Source organism: Drosophila nasuta, chromosome 3 (genome assembly GCF_023558535.2).
Source record: "Drosophila nasuta strain 15112-1781.00 chromosome 3, ASM2355853v1, whole genome shotgun sequence".
NCBI lineage: Eukaryota > Metazoa > Arthropoda > Insecta > Diptera > Drosophilidae > Drosophila > Drosophila nasuta.
Genome location: NC_083457.1, coordinates 24,113,535 through 24,133,918, shown reverse-complemented (window position 1 = coordinate 24,133,918; position 20,384 = coordinate 24,113,535). Strand labels below are relative to the sequence as shown.

At 42.6% G+C, this 20,384-nt stretch overlaps 1 protein-coding gene across 3 annotated transcripts; it reads right to left on the bottom strand.

Annotated features, from left to right (window-relative positions):
• Window positions 1–160: 160 nt before the first annotated feature.
• LOC132792315 (cyclic nucleotide-gated cation channel subunit A) lies at window positions 161–19,547 on the bottom strand. 3 transcript variants are annotated; one of them, XM_060801618.1, is made up of 10 exons: window positions 19,480–19,542; window positions 18,844–19,374; window positions 13,774–13,981; window positions 13,136–13,706; window positions 5,713–5,967; window positions 5,491–5,653; window positions 3,388–3,927; window positions 2,006–2,671; window positions 1,755–1,905; window positions 161–1,683 (listed from the first exon to the last, which is right to left on the bottom strand). In XM_060801618.1, exons 3-10 carry the CDS (start codon window positions 13,872–13,874, stop codon window positions 1,518–1,520), a joined length of 2,613 nt encoding a protein of 870 aa, XP_060657601.1. In that variant the 5' UTR covers window positions 13,875–13,981; window positions 18,844–19,374; window positions 19,480–19,542; the 3' UTR covers window positions 161–1,517. The 3 variants fall into 3 exon arrangements, with proteins under 3 accessions (XP_060657601.1, XP_060657600.1, XP_060657602.1); XM_060801617.1 differs by having other exon boundaries at window positions 18,844–19,547; XM_060801619.1 differs by lacking the exons at window positions 13,136–13,706; window positions 13,774–13,981; window positions 18,844–19,374; window positions 19,480–19,542 and adding an exon at window positions 7,427–7,516.
• Window positions 19,548–20,384: the final 837 nt, after the last annotated feature.

Sequence of the window (20,384 nt, the reverse complement as noted above, 5' to 3'; positions counted from 1 at the left end):
TCTGCATTACTTTACGTACTTCACGTAATTGCCGCCCTTTGTCTGCCACACTTCGAGTTGTCATTAGACCATAGCGCACGACAAGCGAAACAGCATTATCAGTTTACAATAATACAGCGCTGGCAATGCAAATAGAACCAGCTACCATTTTAAGGTTCTCACAATTTATTAATAGATTCTGCTTACATTTACAATTCTCGTACATTTATCAGGCTAATATAAAAATACAGTTTTCAACATGTGTGTTGCTGTGTGTGTGTGTGTGTGTGTGTGTGTGATGTAAGTGTGTGTGTGTGTCGTTGTTTTAGTGTGGTTTACAATTACAATTTGTTTCTTCAAATTTGGCTTTGGAAGCGTTTTGCTCTTAACACTGAAATTACACTTACAATTCGCTGACTCGAAAAAATGTTAACATGGTTTTTCATTACTGTTGCTCCCCCTTCTCCCCTATTCTCCTCTATTTCCTCTTCACACTGTAAATATATCTACGTATATCTATACTATTTATCGTTACACATAAGTAGAACTTAAGGTAGAAAAGGTGGCCATGCACTTTTCTGTTATTTCCTGCTGCACTTTCGCAGCACAAAATCAAAGAGAATGCATTCATGTATGACAAATAGGAAATGCGTTTTTTTTATTATTTGATTTTAGTAGTTTTCGTTTTGATTTTCCATCTTCTTCTATTTCAGCAAATGTCGTTTGGTGGTTGTTGTAGTCGTAGTTGTTTTTGTTGTCCTAGGTGCAATAAGTAGTATTTATATTTGGACCTTACTTCTGTGTACTTTAACTGCTTTCTTTCTTGTTTTTTTTTAGAAAAATAAAATGCCTTTTTTAGCTTATAAAATTGGACTATTGCCGAGTTTCGCATTCACAATGTTTCAGCTCGACTTATACGTATTTACAACGATACAAGAAATCGTCGTCTGTTTCACTTTACTCCCCCAAAATTTCGTTCCCCTTTACTATAGACTAATCGCTCGCTTACCTTTTGTTCATCGTTCATCGAATGAGAGAGCTAATTTAATTTTGTTGCTGTTGCTCTTAACTAATCTACTTTTACACACTTTGAGGCACATTCAGTTTGAATCATTTTACAAATTTATAAAGTTGCGCTACAAAAAACAACACAAACATAAAAAGTTCGAACCAAAAACTCTCGCTGACAAACATTCCTCCCTCGCTTTCGCCGTCTCTCTTGTTCCGCAGTGTTCCCTTAAACTAATTGTAAAAATTAAAAATTGATTTACACGCGCGTCTAACTGGCGCCCAGCCAAGCTGCCGTAGCTTCCCGTTCCCCTCTCCCCGGTTGATTTCCCCCCGTAACATCATCCGCTCAAATGGGGAAACTTTTTAATCTGCAGCATCATTTTCCATAGTCGTAACTCCCTCAAGTTGAATGCATTTATCACTAGTTTTGCAGCAAAAAAAACTTGCAGAGCGTTTGACAGTACGCGACACTTGGAATGCCGCCATGTGGCATAGGTTTCACCCGCCTCCTGGAGGTGTCCCCTCGCTTAGAGCGTATTCTGTTTGGCCGCGTCGCCGCTCTTGGCAGCCGCTTCAAGGCGCGCACGTGGGCGCCGTTTGGTCTGCAGGGAATAAAGACGACCGCTGCGTGCACGCATCTGTGGCTCATCCTCTCCACCTCGACCCCCCGCACCGCCTACAGAGCCACCGCCACTGTGTTGAGAAGATAAAGAAGCGGTTGTTAGTGCTGTGTTGAAAGTGGCAAACAAGATTAGAACACTCACTTGAGCTCCAGCTTGGCCAGACGCTGCTTGATTTTCGCCTGACTCGCTGTGTACTCGGCCAGCAAGCGAGCCAGTCGCATATTGAGGTTCTCCACGGACAGCTCCAGTTTCTCGATGCCGCCCTCGATGCTATCATGCACACGCTGCGAGTCTGTGGAATGGAAATGGAAGAAGAGAAATGGAAGTGCGGAAGTGCGTTAGTCAGCTGCCTGCCGGAAGTGGCCTAAATTGAGTTGGCGTCGTCAAATTACCCGCAAATATCTGCTCATCGAGCAGTCCATCTTTTCGCAGCAGCTGACAGCCGCGTTGCGTGAGCGTGGAGCGTGCCTCCGGATAATCCGCGAGCGTCTCCCACAGATCCCGTTTGGCCAGACAAAAGAGATCCGAGTAGCCCAGCGAACGCACATTCGCTGTGCGTCGATTGCCCGTCCGATTGCCGGCTATCTCCAGCACCGACACCTCCCCAAAGACGGAGCCAGCACCGAGTGTGGCCAACACCGTAATGCCATCATCGCCCACCACCGACAGCTTGCCACGCTTCACAATGTACATCTCCTTGCCGACGTCACCCTTGCGGCAAATGTAATCACCCGGACTGAAAACTTGCAGCTTCAGCTTGAGCACCAGGGCTTCCAGCAGTCCCGGTTCGGTGTCGTGAAAGATGCGCACCTGCTTCAGGGTGTCCATGTGCACCTGGATGGCAATCTCAGCCTTTAGCTTGTCGGGCAAGGCGGCCAGCACACGCTCCTCGTCAAGGGCGCCGCTCTGTGACCAGGTGTAGGCAAACCAGCGTATCACACGCGCCTCCAGCTCATGGCCAACGCGACGGAAGGCCATGTACTGCTTGACGCCATCCATGCGATTCTGGAATTCGACGCGGGCCACATTCATGTTCGATATCATGGAGCCGATGTTACCTAGAAGTGGATGAGGAAAGGAAAGGGTATGAATTTGGGATCGTTTTAATTTCGGACAGCCATTTCCGTGGCACTCGTGAGTCGTAAATTGTCGGGGGGCCAATGCGGCGTATGCGTAACGCATGGCACAAAGGGCGACTAATGGCGGCACTTCCGGTGCTACAGAGACAGAGCGACAGACGCGACGCGCTGACGAACTTTGCATTCATCATGGTAAGTAAATTTGTTTGCCCAGATGTCAGACTCCCCTCTGCTTCCCCCTTCCCGCTGCTCCGTTCCGGTAATGGCAGCGATAAGAAGGACGACAAAAATGATAAAAAGGCACGTTTGCCAAAAAGCGAAGCGAATGTGAAGGCGTCGACAGCAACAAATCAACCCCACACACACACACACACACACAGAGGAAAGCAATAGATAGAAAGCGAGAGAGAACGAGAAAAATATCAAAACAAAACAAAGTAGAACGTAATGAATAATGTGGGTCGACATGGAGGACATGTACATGCGGATGGACCAGACTCGGTAGACAGAGGACGGAGAACGGTACGTGTCCGTTGTTGTCCCTGACGTGCGTGGGGCTGTAAATTAATACCCATTGATGTCACAGATGTCACTCTGCAACCAATTAAACGATCAGACGAAATATTTGCGTAAACAATGCGGCCCCGAAAAGCAAACAACAACGCGACCCCGAAAGGAAAGGAGAGGAAACTCACCCACAATGGTGGCAAAGATGAGAACGCCGGCGAGGAAATCAGCCACCACAAACAGATACTCTACATCATTTTCGGGCGTCGGTGTCTCGCCAATTGTCGTCAGCGTCAGCGTGGACCAATAGAAGCTATAGATGTACTGCCGTTGCAGCGTATTGTTGCGCGTTCCATTCAGATTGTAGACCCACGAATCGGAGCTGAAGCCAATCTCATAGCTGATGGCAAAGTACATGCAGGCATTCCAATGGATCAGCACCAGAATCGCGAGCACCACCTTGCAGATGCGAAAGGCATTCGGATATCCCGTCGCCGTCTCGGTGCGATCAAACCATTCCCAGAGCCGGGGCAGACGCAGCAACCGATTAAGACGCACTATCACCGGACAGGGGAGGTAGAGGCTGGAACAGGTTTCGGGTGGCCACCAGATGTAGGCCAGATCCGTGGGCAGCATCGACAGCACGTCCAGATACCAGCCCTTGGTGTGGAAGTAATGGCGCCTCAAACGAAACGCATCGCGCACAAGAAGACCCTGGTCCAGAAAACCTGTCAGCGGGAGAGGAAGGAACTTATATTAGTTGACTGCCTTTTGCCAGAGGGCAAAGTTTATGTCGCTGTTTGTGTGTGTGCAACTGAGTGTGTGTGTGTGTGTGTGTGTGTGTGGGAGTGTGTGTGCGTCCTTGTTCCTTTAGTTATTGTTCTGCCCGTACATGCCACATGCAGCGAGACATTTCACAGTTCGCGGCGCTTTTGTTGTTGCCCCTTCAGCGTATAAAGCCCGAATCAGAATGCAAAACTAAAACTTTGATACTCTTCTCTACCCCATGACCCCCCAAACGCCAATCCCTAAGCCAACGAATAGGGATTTGTGTAGCAAATTGTTTCTGCTGTTCATGCTATACACAAAACCGTTTACAACTTCGATTGGCTTCTAAAGCGATTGTTGTAAAATAGCAACATTTACTGTGCATGCAGCTTAACTATAAAAAGCTTACGTACACAACATGTTAACCATATTTGATAGCCAAATAAATATTATTTATGGTGTCCTCTATTTTAATTAGTTTGTTAAGTTGTTTACTGCAAAGTTCTGACTAACTATTTGAGCACTTTAACATTGTAACATTCCTTATTAAATGAAGTATTAATTACTTTAGTTTCAGCTTTGAAACACTTTTTTAAACTTAGACTTTTTGTGAAATTAATGTGAAATTTGCGGAGATTATGACTGAGATAAATAACAAACAGTTTTATAGCTTCAGACTTTGTTAACTCAAATGCTCTGTTATTATGCAGTCTATGGTTTGCATGTTTACACAAAGTTTTTTGCATTTAAAATAAAATATAATAAAAATGGTAAAGAAACAAGGAAGGATTTAGGATGTACAAAATAATGTCACTAGTTTCATCATGTTTTTCTTTAAAATTATTAACATAAAATAGATTATATTAAAACGATTTCTGGAATATTTTGAGCTGAAATTCACTTTTTTTAATATCATCATGTTTTACTCAAAAAATTTCTATTACTAATTCTGGAGTTTGCAATTGCAGTCATCACGTCTATCTTTATTTCGATTCAAAAGAATTCAACTTTTCTATTGTTTTCCTTTTAAAATTCAGCTAAAGAACTTCTGCTGTATTTGAGGTGATATACATATACATAAGTTCCTTTGCAAGACATTTTAAATCAAATACCCTATGTAGATATTATTAGTGTTATTGTTTGTCCACCACTTGCTTAAGAAAGGAGCAATGCTCTAAAAACAAGCGTATATTCCTGTTATGTGAAATGTCAAGGCTGGCTTATCCCTGCATTTGGCAACTGAGGAACACACACACTTGCTCGGCACACCCACACACACACACACTCACACTAACACACACATATGTTTGTTATGTAGAGCAACTAGCTTTGCCATTGTCTGTGGCAGCTTAGTCAGACCAAAAGTCTCGAATCTCATTTGCATAAGCAGCATGCTTGCTGGCTGCTCCCTCAACAATTGTCTCGCTCTTTCTCTTTTCGACTTTTGTGCTTTCGGCCTTTTCTGGCCGTCAGCTAACAGCGGAGAGTACAGTTGTAACTCTGATGGAGCACTTGGCACTTACCTTCATGCATGTGAACAAGCGTATCCAGCAGGTAAATGAAATCGCATAGATAATCCAGCGTATACCAAACGGCGGGCGCATTCTTGTTGATCTCCCAAAAAACGGAGCGACCCACCACGAAGATGATGTTGTAGAGCACAGCCAGCGAAACCACAGCGAGCCACTGTCATGAAATATTAGATAGTGTACAAAACTGTGGAGAAAATACCTCCTCAGACTTACCCTGTAATGGGATTGCAGGGTTGGGTCGACGGAGAGGCGATTGCACAGCGCGCTGCTGCCACGAATTTCACTCGATAATGCCGCATCATCCATGGCACCGCCCGGCGTCTTGCCAATCTTGTCCGTGTTCGTTGTGTTCGAGAACTTCTCGAGGAACCAGTCCGGTGGCTTGGCGCGATTCCGTTTTGTCAGACGTTGCCGCAATGCCTGCAGCGTTCTGCTCAACGCTGACGGTTTGCTACGTTGTTTTGGCTCCTGCAAAAAATACAACGTGAAATCAGGGGGAATGAGCATCAAGTTTATTTCTTCTTTGTGTTGTTTTTTGGCCAACATCAATGTGGAAATGTACCACGCAAGCGACGCGCACTAATTGAATCGTTTTAATGGCCCCTGGTTCGGAGGGTAACCGCATTAAAACTTGGCCAACATTCGGCGACTCAGCGAGTTCTGCGCTTAAACTTGTTATACTCTTGTGTAGTGTTGTGTGTATCTGCTAAGAGCTGGGGAAAACTCTTGTAATAGGTGCACATGACGCAGCCAATCTCACGGCACACTGCTTCCAATCGTATTGCTCTGCAGCAAAGCATTGCTAATAAATTTATAATCATGGTAGCATCTGCAGCAATTGGAACTACTGTTCAAACTTCTATTTCAGATCGTCTGTATGTAGCTTAGTTGAACTCTATGAGCAGGAAGTACAAGAAAGTTTCTCCGATTTCCGGTACATTTTATTGTAAAGTAATTTTATTCTTATGGTTGTGTTAAAAGAAAATCTTGTTTAAATACAAATTTTGTCTACCTATCACTTGTTTAAATTCAGCTTAGGGGCTTAAAGAGCCGGCTCTTTAAATTTGCTATGCGAATGTCTTTAAAAGTCTGGTTACTTTTTAATGACTTTTCTTCTTTACGACTAAAGTATTAAACACTTAAAGAACTTTGAAATATATCTGATTTAAACTCTAAATATTAAATATTTAATCTAATTTTGATCAATGATTTTATTAGTAAATGCGTGGATTTATAACACAATCTCACTCCAGAAAAATGCATTGCGCTCCGCTGCATTCACAACACCTTTCATTGTTTATTAGTTACTTTTGAGCTCAAGTTTCTAAACGCAATTTGACACTGTGCTCTGTGGGGTTAAGGAGCAGCACGTTTAGTTCTAGACAAGTTAGTTTCTGTGGTTACTTATTCAAGGGGTTCCGATGCACAACACAAAAAATATACACACATTGACAGACGCACACACACAAAACACTCACAAACAGTCACTCATCAGTTTGTGTGTATTCAGTTTATGGGTAACACTGGCGCCCACAATCGCCACACACATACACGCACACACACACACACTCAAACACACGTGATGCTTGAGTCGCGAGCTCGTTGTGCACATCCTGAGATTAGGGGCGTGTGCTTGACAGTCTAATAAACGCGTATCAGTCGCTGCCAGCGGTTAATCCATTAAGCCATATATGTAGCTACGCAGTTAGTATATCTGTCACTGTGTGTGTTTGTGTGCGTGTGATATGAACTTGGCTTATAACATATTTGTGCATGTATGTTGGTATGTAAGTATACCGCAGCCCTTTGGGGACAATGCTAATGATAATGCAGTGCAACGCCTCCTGCTGCGCCCAGCTGTTGTCAAGGTCACACACACGCACTGACATATTTGTCACATTATTTAATATTTATTCATGTGCTTTACCGCTTCATTTTGTTGTCCCGCTATGGCTGCGATATCCAAAGATTGCACCATGGCTTTGACTTTGAAATGTCGCATGCAAAAAGAAAAAGCGTCGTTGCTTGCTTGCGTTCTCTTCGCTTCCTTTTTCTCTTCCTCTTTCGTTTTCGCTTTCGCCTGACACTTTAATTGCAGTTACAATGCTAATGATGATGTTCGCCGTTGATGACCGTTAAACGCGAACCGTTAGTTTCTTTTTTTGGCTACTGCGCATGCGCATCGACGTCGAGTTGCCCGTTAACACTGAAAATGCGTTGCGCGCTTTGCAATTGCCATTGAAGGTGTCGCAGGGAGCAGCGACGTCGACAGTGGCAGCGGCAGCGACGTCGATGTTGACGTTGGCGTCGAGCGTCACGAACGTTCAAGTTGGCCACGGCAGGCATACACAATAACTAAATGTTGCTGCTGTTGTCAATTCAAAATGTTGTTTTAGTGGCATTGTTGTTGTTGCGATTGTTGCTGCTTTTGTATTTTGCAATTTTCTTAATTTGCATGTGCCGACATCGGCACTGTCGTCGTCGTTTAATTAATTAACCCGCAAAGTCTCAAGTGACTTTAGTCCTTCATTGCCAGCAATAGCAACAACAACAGCAAGGACAACAAAAGGCATGTTGTTGTCAAGTAGTGGACTACTATGGCCATTGATGGCAATTTGACAAGATAGATGACACTTTCAGCAGAACTGTGTGCCGTTTTCTAAACGCTCTTTTAATTGTTCTTTCGGCCATCATTCAATTAAGCTGAAAGCTATTTGTCGCCTATTGTTGTTGTTGTTGTTGTTGTTGTTGTTGCGGCTGCTATTGTGCAGCGATCAACCGACAATTCAGAGATATCGATAAATAATCGCTTGGACGATATGTTTTTAGCAGTGTTTACACACATGCCAAAAGAAGAAAACTAAAAACGTGTGTGCATATTAATTAAATGCATAATACTGGCAACAAGGAAGCCAACCAGTTAATACTAGGGGGATTTCGTTGATGGATAACCAGCAGCGCGGTGCATAAACATGTTGATTAAATGATAATGATAATACTGATGAGCTCATCAGCCAGTTGCATAGTGGTTTATTATCTTTATGCAAGGTTGCAACCAAAAAAATAGAAATATAAAAAGCGTCTCAACTGATTCAGATTCTCGCAGCAGTAGCTCTTGTACTTGAAATCGAAAACGCCCCACGTAGTCTTCGCCCCCGCTCCCCTAGTCCACCACTGACACTCGCCGGCTGCCTGATTGGCATTCAGTGCGTCGCGGCGTGAGCTGCACAATAAATTTCCATAATTGCCCGGCGTCCGTTAGGTGTTGACACAGGTGGCGGCTGAGAGGGAAACCTGCAGGTGGCCAGGCGAGGGGAGGAGCTGGCTAACATTATGCTAAGCAAATCAAGCGCCGCGTTTGATGGTTATTGCATGCGTGTGCTTTATGCTCAAATAAAATTACTTTAAGCGACTCTTAAGCTGCCCCTTAGGCCTTAGAAATGACCAATGGGTCTGCAATTGAAATGCTCGTCAAGCTGTGTGAGCCCCAACAAATACATGAGAAGGCCAAAGAGGCAACACCAGGCACGTGGCACTGATTGGTAATGCGAGAGAGAGAGAGCGGGCAACATGAAGCGGGTCATCTTAAACTTTTGAATGAAAATTGACTTGGAGCCAAAATGCCCTGAATGTTTAGTACTCGTAATGGAAACTGTTCCCACTCGACAGTCAGCGTGTCTGTGTGTATGTGTGGGTGTGTCTGTTATTTCCGTTTTTGACATCTACGAACCCAAGAGATTGAATGCCGAGTACTAAACGGAAAGATTTACTATTTTATTTATAGCTGCAAATGTGTTAAAGTGATCCCAACCGAAGTACAAATCCCTGCCATTGGCAATTGAGTTCAATAATATTCCTTATCAGATACTTGTACTTTGGCAAGCAATTTCCTTTTTCAAATAGAGTTGGCTTAAAAGCTACGACTGTGAGAATGAAAGTTGATGTGACTTTTGACTCTGAAAACACATTAAAGCTTTCAGAAAAAATTGTACAATTAAATTCAAATTTCTCTTTCCAAGCAAAGTATTTTTAAAGCAGAATGAACTTAAAGACAATGAAATACTCGATCAAAGTTAAATGCGACTTTTGACTCTGACAGCACATTAAAGCTTTAAATGAAAATTGTGTCATTATAATTTGAACTTCCTATTCCTTTCCCGACACAGTTAGCTTTAAAGCTTAAAGTTTAAACTAGAAATATTTGATTATTGATAATGTGACTTTTGACTTCGAAAGCACATTAAAGCTTTAAGCGAAAGTTGTGCAATTACATTTCGAATTTCCATGTTCTCTCCCAGTCTGCTCCTTTCTCACGCTCCATCTGGATGTCAGTCAGTATTATGAAGGCTTAATGAGAAACAACACCACGAGCTAAACAACTTTGGTTTAAAGCCCCGCAACAATGATGCTGTTTGGCAAACTTTCGTTTCACTTGCCTCCAACTCCCTACAAACCGCATTCATTATAACGTTGGTTTTGGTGGTCTAATTAGCACTCGACAAAACCACTCTGAATAACCCCACATTTTTGATATTGTGAATCACAATAGTAGAAGTGCGCGCAGCTGTTTGGATGATAAGCACTTTTGCCCTTTTGGCATTTGTGGCACTTGCACTTTGCTCAATTCCCAGTTAAATGTTATTTATTTGTTATTGATATCTCAGCATTTTTATCTGCAATTTGTTATTTTGTTTCTTGTTTTTTTTTTTGTTTTGTGTCTGTTGTTGTGTTTTGTTTTGTTGTGATGAGTGTGGTTGAGATTTTTGTTTGGCTTATTGCTCCACTGAACGACGTGGGAAATTATGCAAATGTGGCGCAGATTGGATGACCATAAACAACAGTGCTTATCGACGACGACAGCGGTAACAACATTGAGTAACAACCACAACAACAAGAAACAACCTCCCGTCCCATCCATCTCTTCTCTTGCAAAAAAAGGACTACCATGGGTTGGCTGTATTAATACCTTGTCTAATGCCAGCAACCCAAAAAACTCAACAGACCCAAACTAAAAACTGAGAGACTGCAACTGTCCAATCTGGACCCTCATCAAGCGCAAAATCCAGCGTTTGCCTTTGTTGGTTCTTGGTGGTGTTGGCTTAATCTTTGGGCCTAGTTGGTATTATTTACAGCACGCATTTGAACGGACGAATTTTGATTTAGTAGAACACGAACGAGGTCCTTTATAACTAACTGATTATTTTGCAAACTCCTTTCGAATGAGTTAATTCACTGTTGCTGTTTTCTTTCGGTTTTTCAGAGTTTTCTATATTTTTTTTTTTGCTGCCGTTGGCGAACGCGTTTTTTGCGCAACTGTCGATGGTGAAATTTGTAGAAAATTGACTAAGCGCAAAAACACAACAAGAAGACAACCCGAAGAGTTCCCTGGAATACGGGAGGGCGACATTGCGTTTTGTTTGCTCGAGTGTCCTGCTGCCAGCTCAAATTGCACAGAAACAATAAGCAAAACAGACGCAGAATAGCAATATCGAAGAGGCGGCGGTTGCCCATAAACGGGCAACAAATACTCGTACTCTCACTCACTCGCCATCACTTCCCCGCAAAAAAAAGGTATGGCAGGCAAATATAGGGCTGGCTCATTAATCGGTTTAATGGCCGACAGACCCAAGGCGCTGACACTGACCAACTTGGCGATTGTTCAACTCTCCCTCTCTATCTCTCTCTTGCTGTACACGAATCGAAGCCAACGCAAACTTTGTCTGACTCTTCAAAAATTTTGAAGCACTCAAACTTGATGATGTATACATAAACTACAATATATTTACTATATATACTACATATATGAGAGGGAATATGTATGTGTGTGTGTGTGTGGGTGTGTGTTTTGGGGATGTTCTATTGTTGCCTTCGGTTTGGCTCTGTTGCGGTTTTCTGCCGCAGTTGATGGCCAAACAGACAAACACACCTCAAAAGCATTACAACAACCAAGCCAATATTTGGACGTCGTTATGCGGGCGACACTGCGCCATCGAAGGGGGACACCAGAGGGAAAGTTGAGTGGCTGCTTGATAGTAGGGCGGGTAACGGGGAAACAGGGAACTATACGTTTTCCATTTGTATTTATTTCATTGCGTTTTCGTCTCCCCTGCTGCCTTTAGCCATTTATGAAATGGCATTGAAAATGTTTCTGTTGCTGTTGCTGTTTCGGTTTCTGTTTCTGTTTCTCAGTGTCAGTTTCTTTGCGGCTGCTTTTTCCTTTTCCTTTTACTTTACTTTTGGCCTGACTCTCTGGCTCAATGCTCTTATCTATCAAATTGGTCGTCGGCCAAGATACACACTCGCATTCTCGTACTGGGCATTCGGGCATTCTGCCACCGTCACCGCAACAACACTCCTCTAAGTCCCCGCCACCATTTGACGTGACCGGCAAGAAGCAGCTGTCCAGTGTCCTGTGCCCAGTGGCGAGTGTCCTTCTCCCACTTTCTTATTTATAGCTCGAGGGTCAAATTAAGTTCTAAACAGACTTTTATATCTGTACTTTTTTTATTTTATTATCATAAAGAAGAAAAGGCCCAAAATAATATAATTATTAGAAGGTTGCAACAGATATGAAGCCTCACACGTGGGCTTTGGTGCAAAACGAATCAATCTTTTACACAACAATTTATTATTGATGTTATTGAATTGATTTATTTAAAGGTGGTCAATGTAGCAGGTGTATATTGCTTTAAAATAGCATTTCATTCATTTTAAGTACTCTATTTTTATACTTTCTATAAAGATATTTCAAACTACATTAAATACAAGCTATTGAAGGAAAAATATATTTTGATTGATATATTATTCCCTTCAATATTGTTGCTTAAATAATCTCTTCTCCAAATATAAAAAATGCCAGACATATTCCTATATCTCTGATAGAGTATCAAAACTTCGACTCTATCAATTGTGAACTTGTCTCAGCTTTCCTTTTTTGAAGCAATTTGACACGTGCTAATAAAAATTTCTGCGGGCACGAAAATGGCAGTCAGCTGGCATGGAACATGGAGCTCGACTCGGCACATGGAGTCGTTGGTCGGACGACGCGTCGGCTACGTGACAATAGAGGAAGTAATTAAAACGCGATTTACGGCAAGGTCAAGTTTATGAAGGTCCACAGTTCATTTGCATGGCATCCATACGGACGGAATGGGTCAGCGTGGAATTGAGGAAATGCGAAGAAGTGCAAAAGTGCGGTTGCGGAATGTTCTTGTGGCCAACGCGTCGTATACGCAACGTGCTATATATGGATGGGCCCGCAGCATAAATTGTGCTATTGTTTCATTGTTGTCGCTATTGTTGTTATTGTTGTTGTCACTCTGCGTTGTCGATGGCGTCAATCAATTAGCGCAATTACTTAATTACGGCCCACATAATTGAATAGCTGCGGCGGCCTCGAATTATGGCCAGGCCAAAACCAAATGGAATGAAATTAATGCAACAAATAAGCAAAGTGTCTGGCTGACTGACTGCCTGTCTGTCCATCCGCATTTATGTTCTCTCATATCGCTCTATCTCTAGCTATTTATCTCTGTCGACTTCGAACATATTCCTATGGCATATTAAATTACGCATACGCCGTGTGATTTATGGGTGATAAATACGCATAGTATCGATATATCGATATCTCACTTACTTGTATCAGTTTCCTGCCATTCTCCATATAGTTAACATCTGAGGCACGCGGCTGTGTTGACTGCTTCTGCTCGACAATCGCCGGAGCATCAGCAAAAGCATCATCATCAGCTGCTGATGCTGCCGCCGCTGCTGCTGCTGCTGTCGTCGCCTCAACGTTACCGTTGCCTTTGGCGTCGTCCTCTTCATCATCATCGACATCGTAGTCGTCGTCGTCGTCGTCATCGTCCAGCTCAATGCGATGCCTGCGCTGCCAGCTGCCACGCGGATAATGCAGGCGACGCTCCTCAACATCGACGCTATCTGGACCCAAGGGCAACGGCAATGCCGTTTTGTTGGCAATTAAATGCTTGCGCGGCAGACAAACGCCATCGCTGCTGATGGCCGCCGCCGTCGGCTGAAAGGGCGCATAGAGGCCGCCGCTGATCTCCAGCTCCTCGTGTGGCATGGCCAACTGATGCGTAGCTGTGTTGCAGCTGGAACTGGAGCTGCTGCCGCCAAATGGTAGTTGGGCGGGCGCCGAGGAGGCGGGGCCAACGAAGCGTGTGGTGCGATACATGGGACGGGAAAGGCTAAAAGCAGAGCACAAATTTTATGAGCAGGCGGAATATTAAATGTGATGTCGATGGCAAAACGCACTTGTATCCGTATTTGGGGGATTCGGTTTCGGGGCGGCGTCTGGTGGACATCATTGTGTTGACCCGATCTCCGCGGGCGGCAGCCATCATATAAGTCCACATTGCGGCGCATCCAAAGCTGCTACGCTAAGCACATGACGCAAGCTGAAGCAGGAGCGGAAGCAGAGGTAGAAACCAAAAGAGAAACAGAAGCAGGAGGAAAACGTCGACTAGAAAGAAAATGGTAGAAAGGGTCGCATTAATGTCTCAACTTAAAGTTAAACCTCAAGCCACTTGAGGGCAATTGCGGCTTCGCAGAGCAATCATAAACGCGCTGCCACGCTGCCTGTTGTTAGTTCCCCATAAAACTGTTCGCTATAGCCCACTTGAGGGTGGGCGTGGCAACGCATGGCAACGCATGGCAACGCAACAAACGCGGCAAAACGGCGTGTGGCAAGCAGCAGCTTGTGGTTGCAGACGTAATTAAGCAATTAAACCGACTCATGAGTTGGTGGCTCAAAGCAAGCGCCTCAAGGTATGCAACAGAAATTGCACAGCGCAAAACGCTGCGTGTCCTTGTACAGCTTTTGATAGCTTCGACTCGCCTTGCCTTGCCTCGTCTCGGAATCTCAATAAACTCGGCATAGAAGACAGCGTACTTTTATGTCTTTCATTCTTATTCTTCACATTTTTTGGTTGGGATTGAAATTGCAGTCTGAGATTTGTTGCATTACCATTTTATTAGCCATAAACCAAACGTAAAATCGAACTTGAGATTTGCTTACTGGCTGTGGCAGTTGTTAAATTGCTAAAAATGCCAATTGGCTTAAATGGATTAATGTTATTACTAGTTGCTGCTTTTATTTGTATCGTCATTAAATGGCTTCCTTCAATCGTGATTAAAAAGTGTTTTAAAGACAATCAAAATAACTTTAAAAAATAGTAATGCAGACTTTTGCTTCTGCCTCTTTCAATAAGGTTATAAAGTCTAAGAAAAATAGTTTCTTTGCGTAACACATATATAAATAAAACTATTGCAGCAGTTGCTGCACACAAAGATTTTTTACATGCCATAGACGATGCTGCATGTAATTTAATATGTGTTTCATATATTTTATAATGCACCATCATCAAAAATGTATTCGCTAAACAATTTCTTTAAAAAAATGGTAAATATAACATTCGATTTTATATATAACAAATACGTTTTTAAAATTTTTATTCCAAGAACTATTAATTATCTAGTCAACAATGACACGAAATATACAAATTTGTGTCCATTTTGCAACTTTATTTGAAAAAATTTAATAACTACCCGTTTGATTAAATTTCCTACTGCACTTCAAAAATTTAATAAATAAAAATAAATTTCCTATGAATTATTTTGTACCTACTTACAGCAAATTTTGCTATTGAGATTGATTACGGAAAAAAAATTTCTGTTTTTTCTTAAATTAAAAAAAAAAAAACAAGTAAGAAAACTACAGAGGATTACAGACTGTGAGATATTCGCTACCCATTTTAAATTAAACCAAAACAATGCAATATATTTCTGAAAATATATAAATATATATATTAATATTAATATTGTTTGTTTTATCTATCACCGTTCTTCACAAATTGAATTTAAACACAAAAATTTCTAGTTAAATAACCAACCAATAAATTCTTTGAAATCTCCTTTTGCAAATACTTTTTAGGTACTTAAGGCAATGCCATTGCTTCCACAAGAAACTTTTTAATCATTAACAAAGATACAAAAAGTTAAGTAATGCAATAGTTGCGCCCCATTTTAAAATTCACACCCAACAAAGTTGAGCTGCCAATTGGTTGCCACTTCCTATTAGTTGTTTGTTAGTTAAGTGCTCCCCAAAGTGATTAATAATGCATTCGAAATTAAAGCGAAAGTTCTTCACATGTGAGAAATTAAAGAGTGTTGGGATAAAGAGATGAAGTGAGCGTAAAGTTCGTGACCCTCTAGAAACTGTGCACTGGAGGGCTCTGTCCGTGTATAAATAATGCCCTTAAATATGCCAGAGCAGCATAGACACAAACTAATGAGGCGCAAATGATAAATACAAGCTGCCAGCATAGCAAAAAGAAAAAATATATATCTATAAGAAAGGAAAGCAGATAGACAGTACTCGAACAACGAGTGAAGCGAGAGAGGGGGAAAGAAACTACGAAAATGTCCAGCTGCAAATGTGAGTCAGAGCAAAAAAGCGCAAAAATTGTGCACACACAAATTCAAATTGTGGCAAAAATGCAAATTGTGAATTGCAGATAATCAAAATGTGCGCAAAAATTAAGCGCTATGCGAAATTTTCTTTATGTAATTTCCACATGGAATGGCACAGCACAGCAGCTGAATGGAATGGCACCCATCGCATATCCCAATGAAAATCGAAATGAAAACGAAATGGGAGAACAGCAGCAACAGCAGAAGCAGCAGCAACAGCATCAGCAGGAGCTTCAACATGACTGCAGTTAGCCAGTTACGAGCAGAACATCCTTTGTGCCTTTTTTGCCTTTGTCTGGCATTTTTACTGTCGCGTGATTTTATGTCATAGATTATCCTTGCCTGCTTGCCACTTGCCTGTCTTAGCTCGCCATCTTCAGTGTACCATTCAATTTAAAGTGCAATTTCGGTTTACCAAAAAGAAAAACAGAAAGTAGCAGATGAAAAAAAAAAATGAGTGCTCCTCTGCAGCAATCGAATCTCTAGTATTTGTGCAGTTTGATGAGTCAGTGGCAAAGTCTTTGACCGCATCAACAAAATCGAAAAAAAAGTGCAAAAAATAAGTGGGGTAAAAAAACAGAGAAGAGACGATTTGCTCTATGGGGAGTATGTGTGTGTAGGTGTAGGATGAGAAGGCGTACCCAAGGCACTCTGACATTCAAATACATTGAGAGAGGAGCAGAAGACTTCGATGCGAGGAGGAATGGAATGGCATCGAATGGAGGACAGCAGCCACATCGATTTTTAGCTGTAAAACCAAAGTAAATCCATTTATCAACTTCAGCTGCAAACATTTTCGTGCAGATAACAGCACAAACTTGACTTTGATAAAATGTGCCACACTGCAACTGCCGCAGCTCTAGCTCCAGCTCCGGCTTCAGCTTCACCAAGCAACAACAACACTTGACCAAGTTTTTTAAGGGCAAGTGGCCGGAGGCCATTAAGTACTCATATCACAGTTTTCGACAAACAAATTTCTATCCTTCATCCTTCGCTTCAGTTTCGTATATTTATTCTTTATGCCCATAACACCAATCAAAGCGACCACAAAACGCTGCCGGGCCTCAAAATCGTAGCAAATCGTAGCAATTAACGCCTGGGACAGCGGGAGCTCTCACACACACACATAGAGACGAACACCAATACACACACTGAGAGAGAAAAAGGAATGAAGGCGTTGTGCGACTTCAAAAACGTTTTAAGGATACGCTCGGCATTAGCTTTAGTTCTGCTCTCATTTCAGCTCTCTGGCCAAATCGTTTGACTCAACTTGGAATTGCTAACGAGCTATAAATGTAGCCTGTTTTGTGCGTGTGCGTATGTGTGTGTGAGTGTGAATATGAGTATGGGTGTGAATGTGTGCGGCTCATTTGTAATGATTAAGTGGCGCTGCGAGCGAGCTTGTGGTGTTTATGGCCCAAAGGAATCGTTTACACACACATTTCACATTTCACTTGTGCAGGATTATGATGGGGAGACAAAGCGAACAAGCGAACAAGAGAGGGACCAGAATAAAAGTTCTGTATAGCTGTTGATAAACTGTAAGATAAGCAAAAACCATTCGCATTTCTTTCATTTGATTCCATCATTCATTTCATTTCTTTTCGCCTTTTGTGCCATTCACTTGCCTGTTTTCAATTGCAGCTTAAGTAAATAAACACATGCATGAAAAGTAAATAGATTTCAGCTCAGCTGGACACAACTCAATTGATTCATTCGCAGAATTATTAAGTATTATAATGATCGTATTATGTATTACATACTTATTTTTATTATTCTCTCGGCCGTAGATGGCCGGGGCCGCTTAAAAGGCAGTTGCTGACGCGCAACGAAGAACGCGCATCACGTATACGCCATGTGTGTGGCGCATGAAATTCTCAATCAAAACAAAACGCCTGACGCTGCCAATAGCTTTTAGCAGGAGCACTGGAAAAAAGGACCTCTATGGCAGAGGGGCGGGGAGCGGACTGAAGCACAAAATATGCTAATGTCAATTATTTTGTGCGTAATTTGCTTTCATGCTCTCGAGCACACATCAAAATGCGTGTACTTATGCGCGTTACAATACCTTCAGAGCACCCCATTCCCATTCGTCTCTTAAGCTTCCCTACCATATTTCGTCCATCATCATGAATATGAATATGAATATTCATTTCTTTTTTTTTATTTTGTTTTTATTTGTTTTTTTTTTTCTGTGCTGTTGGAAATGCGCTAATAATTTCATGAGCTGTTCGAATCGACATGGAAACCACTCGACAACGACTTATCTAATCTGTATTTATAGACATTCTGTATTTTCCTGCAACATTTTCGACCATCCCTTCGTTGGATTCGACCCCTAATCCTCACTTCGGTTTCAGGGCGAAAAGGTGAACTGGCTTCAATTAACATTCGTGCACGTAAACGCAATAACGCAAATGGATTCGGGGTTTTGCTTTAATAAAATGCGATATTTATGGAGTTTACTGCCCCCATCTCTTCCCCCCACGCACTCCCCCGTCCAGCACCTGCAACATCAACAGATAGCGGATGCCAATTAATATGGTACCAAGTTAGATATTAATACTCGTATCGTCGTATCGTCCGCTGCTTATAGTTAACAATTACGTCCACTGTCCACACTGCTTATGGCACTGAGGCGATGGCGACGACGACGACGAAGGCTACAACAGAGATGGCATTCAAATCACGCGGTTAACGCCTCACTGAATGGACGACTCTCAGGACACACTCTTGAGTGCTTTGAGCTGCGTTGACAGTGCCTGTTGCAGCCTACTTGCCACTTGCCACTTGCCTCTTGCCACTTGGTATAATAGCTGCAGGAACAGCGACGAGAGGAAACGGAAGATTTACCTTTGCTGTTTCCTATTTGAGTTGTTGTATTAATCCGGCAACTGTCAGGCGACGCGTAATCCTATTAGATGTGGCTCCGTTGCCAGCTGCGCGTTGTGGGTGTAACGCCTGTTCTTTATTTTTATTTTTCTTTTAATTTCTTTTAATTCTTTGTTGTTGTTGCTTTTCTTGCTTCTGCTTGTTGTATTATTCTTTATGGTTTGCTGTTGTTATTTCTGCTTCTCAGTATTTTTCACGTTTTTACTGTGCTGGCATCGCACAATTATTTAAATGCGTGCAGTAATTTCAAATGAAATTTGAATATTTAACTGTATGCCGCGCATATTTCTACACACACACACACGCACACACTCGCATACACACGCACACAACGCGAAAGAGAAAAAGACCTAAACACGAATACACTAACACTCGCATTAATGCTGATTATAAATGGCGACCATTAACAGTTGCTGTTGATTTTTGCACTTTTATTGTAGAAAAATTCAAATGTTGTGATGCTGGCGGATGCTAGATGCTGGATGTCGGATGCTTGATGCGAAACAAAATCGCGCGTGAAATCGACACACAGGACACACGACGAGCTGAAGGATAACAGATGAAAACACGAATGCAGACAGCTTCAGCTTTTCTTACTATTTTACGCGCGCCGTGTACGTTCGCATGCCTGGCTAACGGCGCAATGAGCGCCTGTGGGAGCACACACAGAACCAACGCCAAATGCAAATGCCAAACAGCAGCAGCAGCAGCAGTAGTAACAGCAACGTCTACGCCAGCAGCAGCTGAAGCAGCAGCCGAGCAGAGCCGATAACAGTCAGACGCTTCGAGAGCAGTTGCTTTGTTGTTGCGTTGTGTGTGCTTTTCATTCATGGCTTGAGCGTGAAGCTTTTTATGCGAAAGCTTCTCGTTTTTGCACGCAAATGCCGCCACATAACCTGTTGCTTTCCTTTGCCTTTTTTTGGGATGCTGCTGCTGTCGTTATTGTTGTTGTTGTTCGAGCTTGCCAGCGTTGCCACATCGCGTCACTGTTGTTGCCATGCTATTGCGATTTGGGGAATACGCGTTGGGAATTCGTTGTCGCCAAATGACAACATAAATTAATTAAATTGATGTTTAAATGTTTGTTTCGCTTAAGACCCGAGCCGGAGGCTGTCGCTGGTTTATTAACCCGCCTTCAAAGCGACAAAACGATTTGGCGTGCGTCTTCTCGCATGTGACACATTGACAAATTACTCAAATCAATGCAATGAAAGCACACACAAAAGAACTCTCTACATACGCGCTACATACAGATAGAACAGCGAGCCTGAAATTGATTAATGTCATTCCAGAGGCGACAGTCTACGTCCTGTCCAAGCCAGCCGATGCTCATGAACTAGTTTGATTTAAAACCGTCTGACTGCCAACACACACGAGTCTCCAAATACAGTGTTTCAAGCTATGGCTTCATTAACAATCACACCTCCGAGTAAATATAACACAACGATTACTATCAGTGTCGTTGAGTTCAAGTCTAGTAAGTTGTGTTCCTCAAGCATTAC

Coding starts and splice junctions, on each gene's coding strand:
- LOC132792315 (XM_060801617.1), bottom strand. CDS start 13,874: ATGTGGACTTATATGATGGCTGCCGCCCGCGGAGATCGGGTCAACACA. Junction 5,968..13,135: donor ATGGCAGGAAACTGATACAA/GTAAGTGAGATA, acceptor TATTTTTTGCAG/GAGCCAAAACAACGTAGCAA. Junction 5,654..5,712: donor CCCTGCAATCCCATTACAGG/GTAAGTCTGAGG, acceptor ATTTCATGACAG/TGGCTCGCTGTGGTTTCGCT.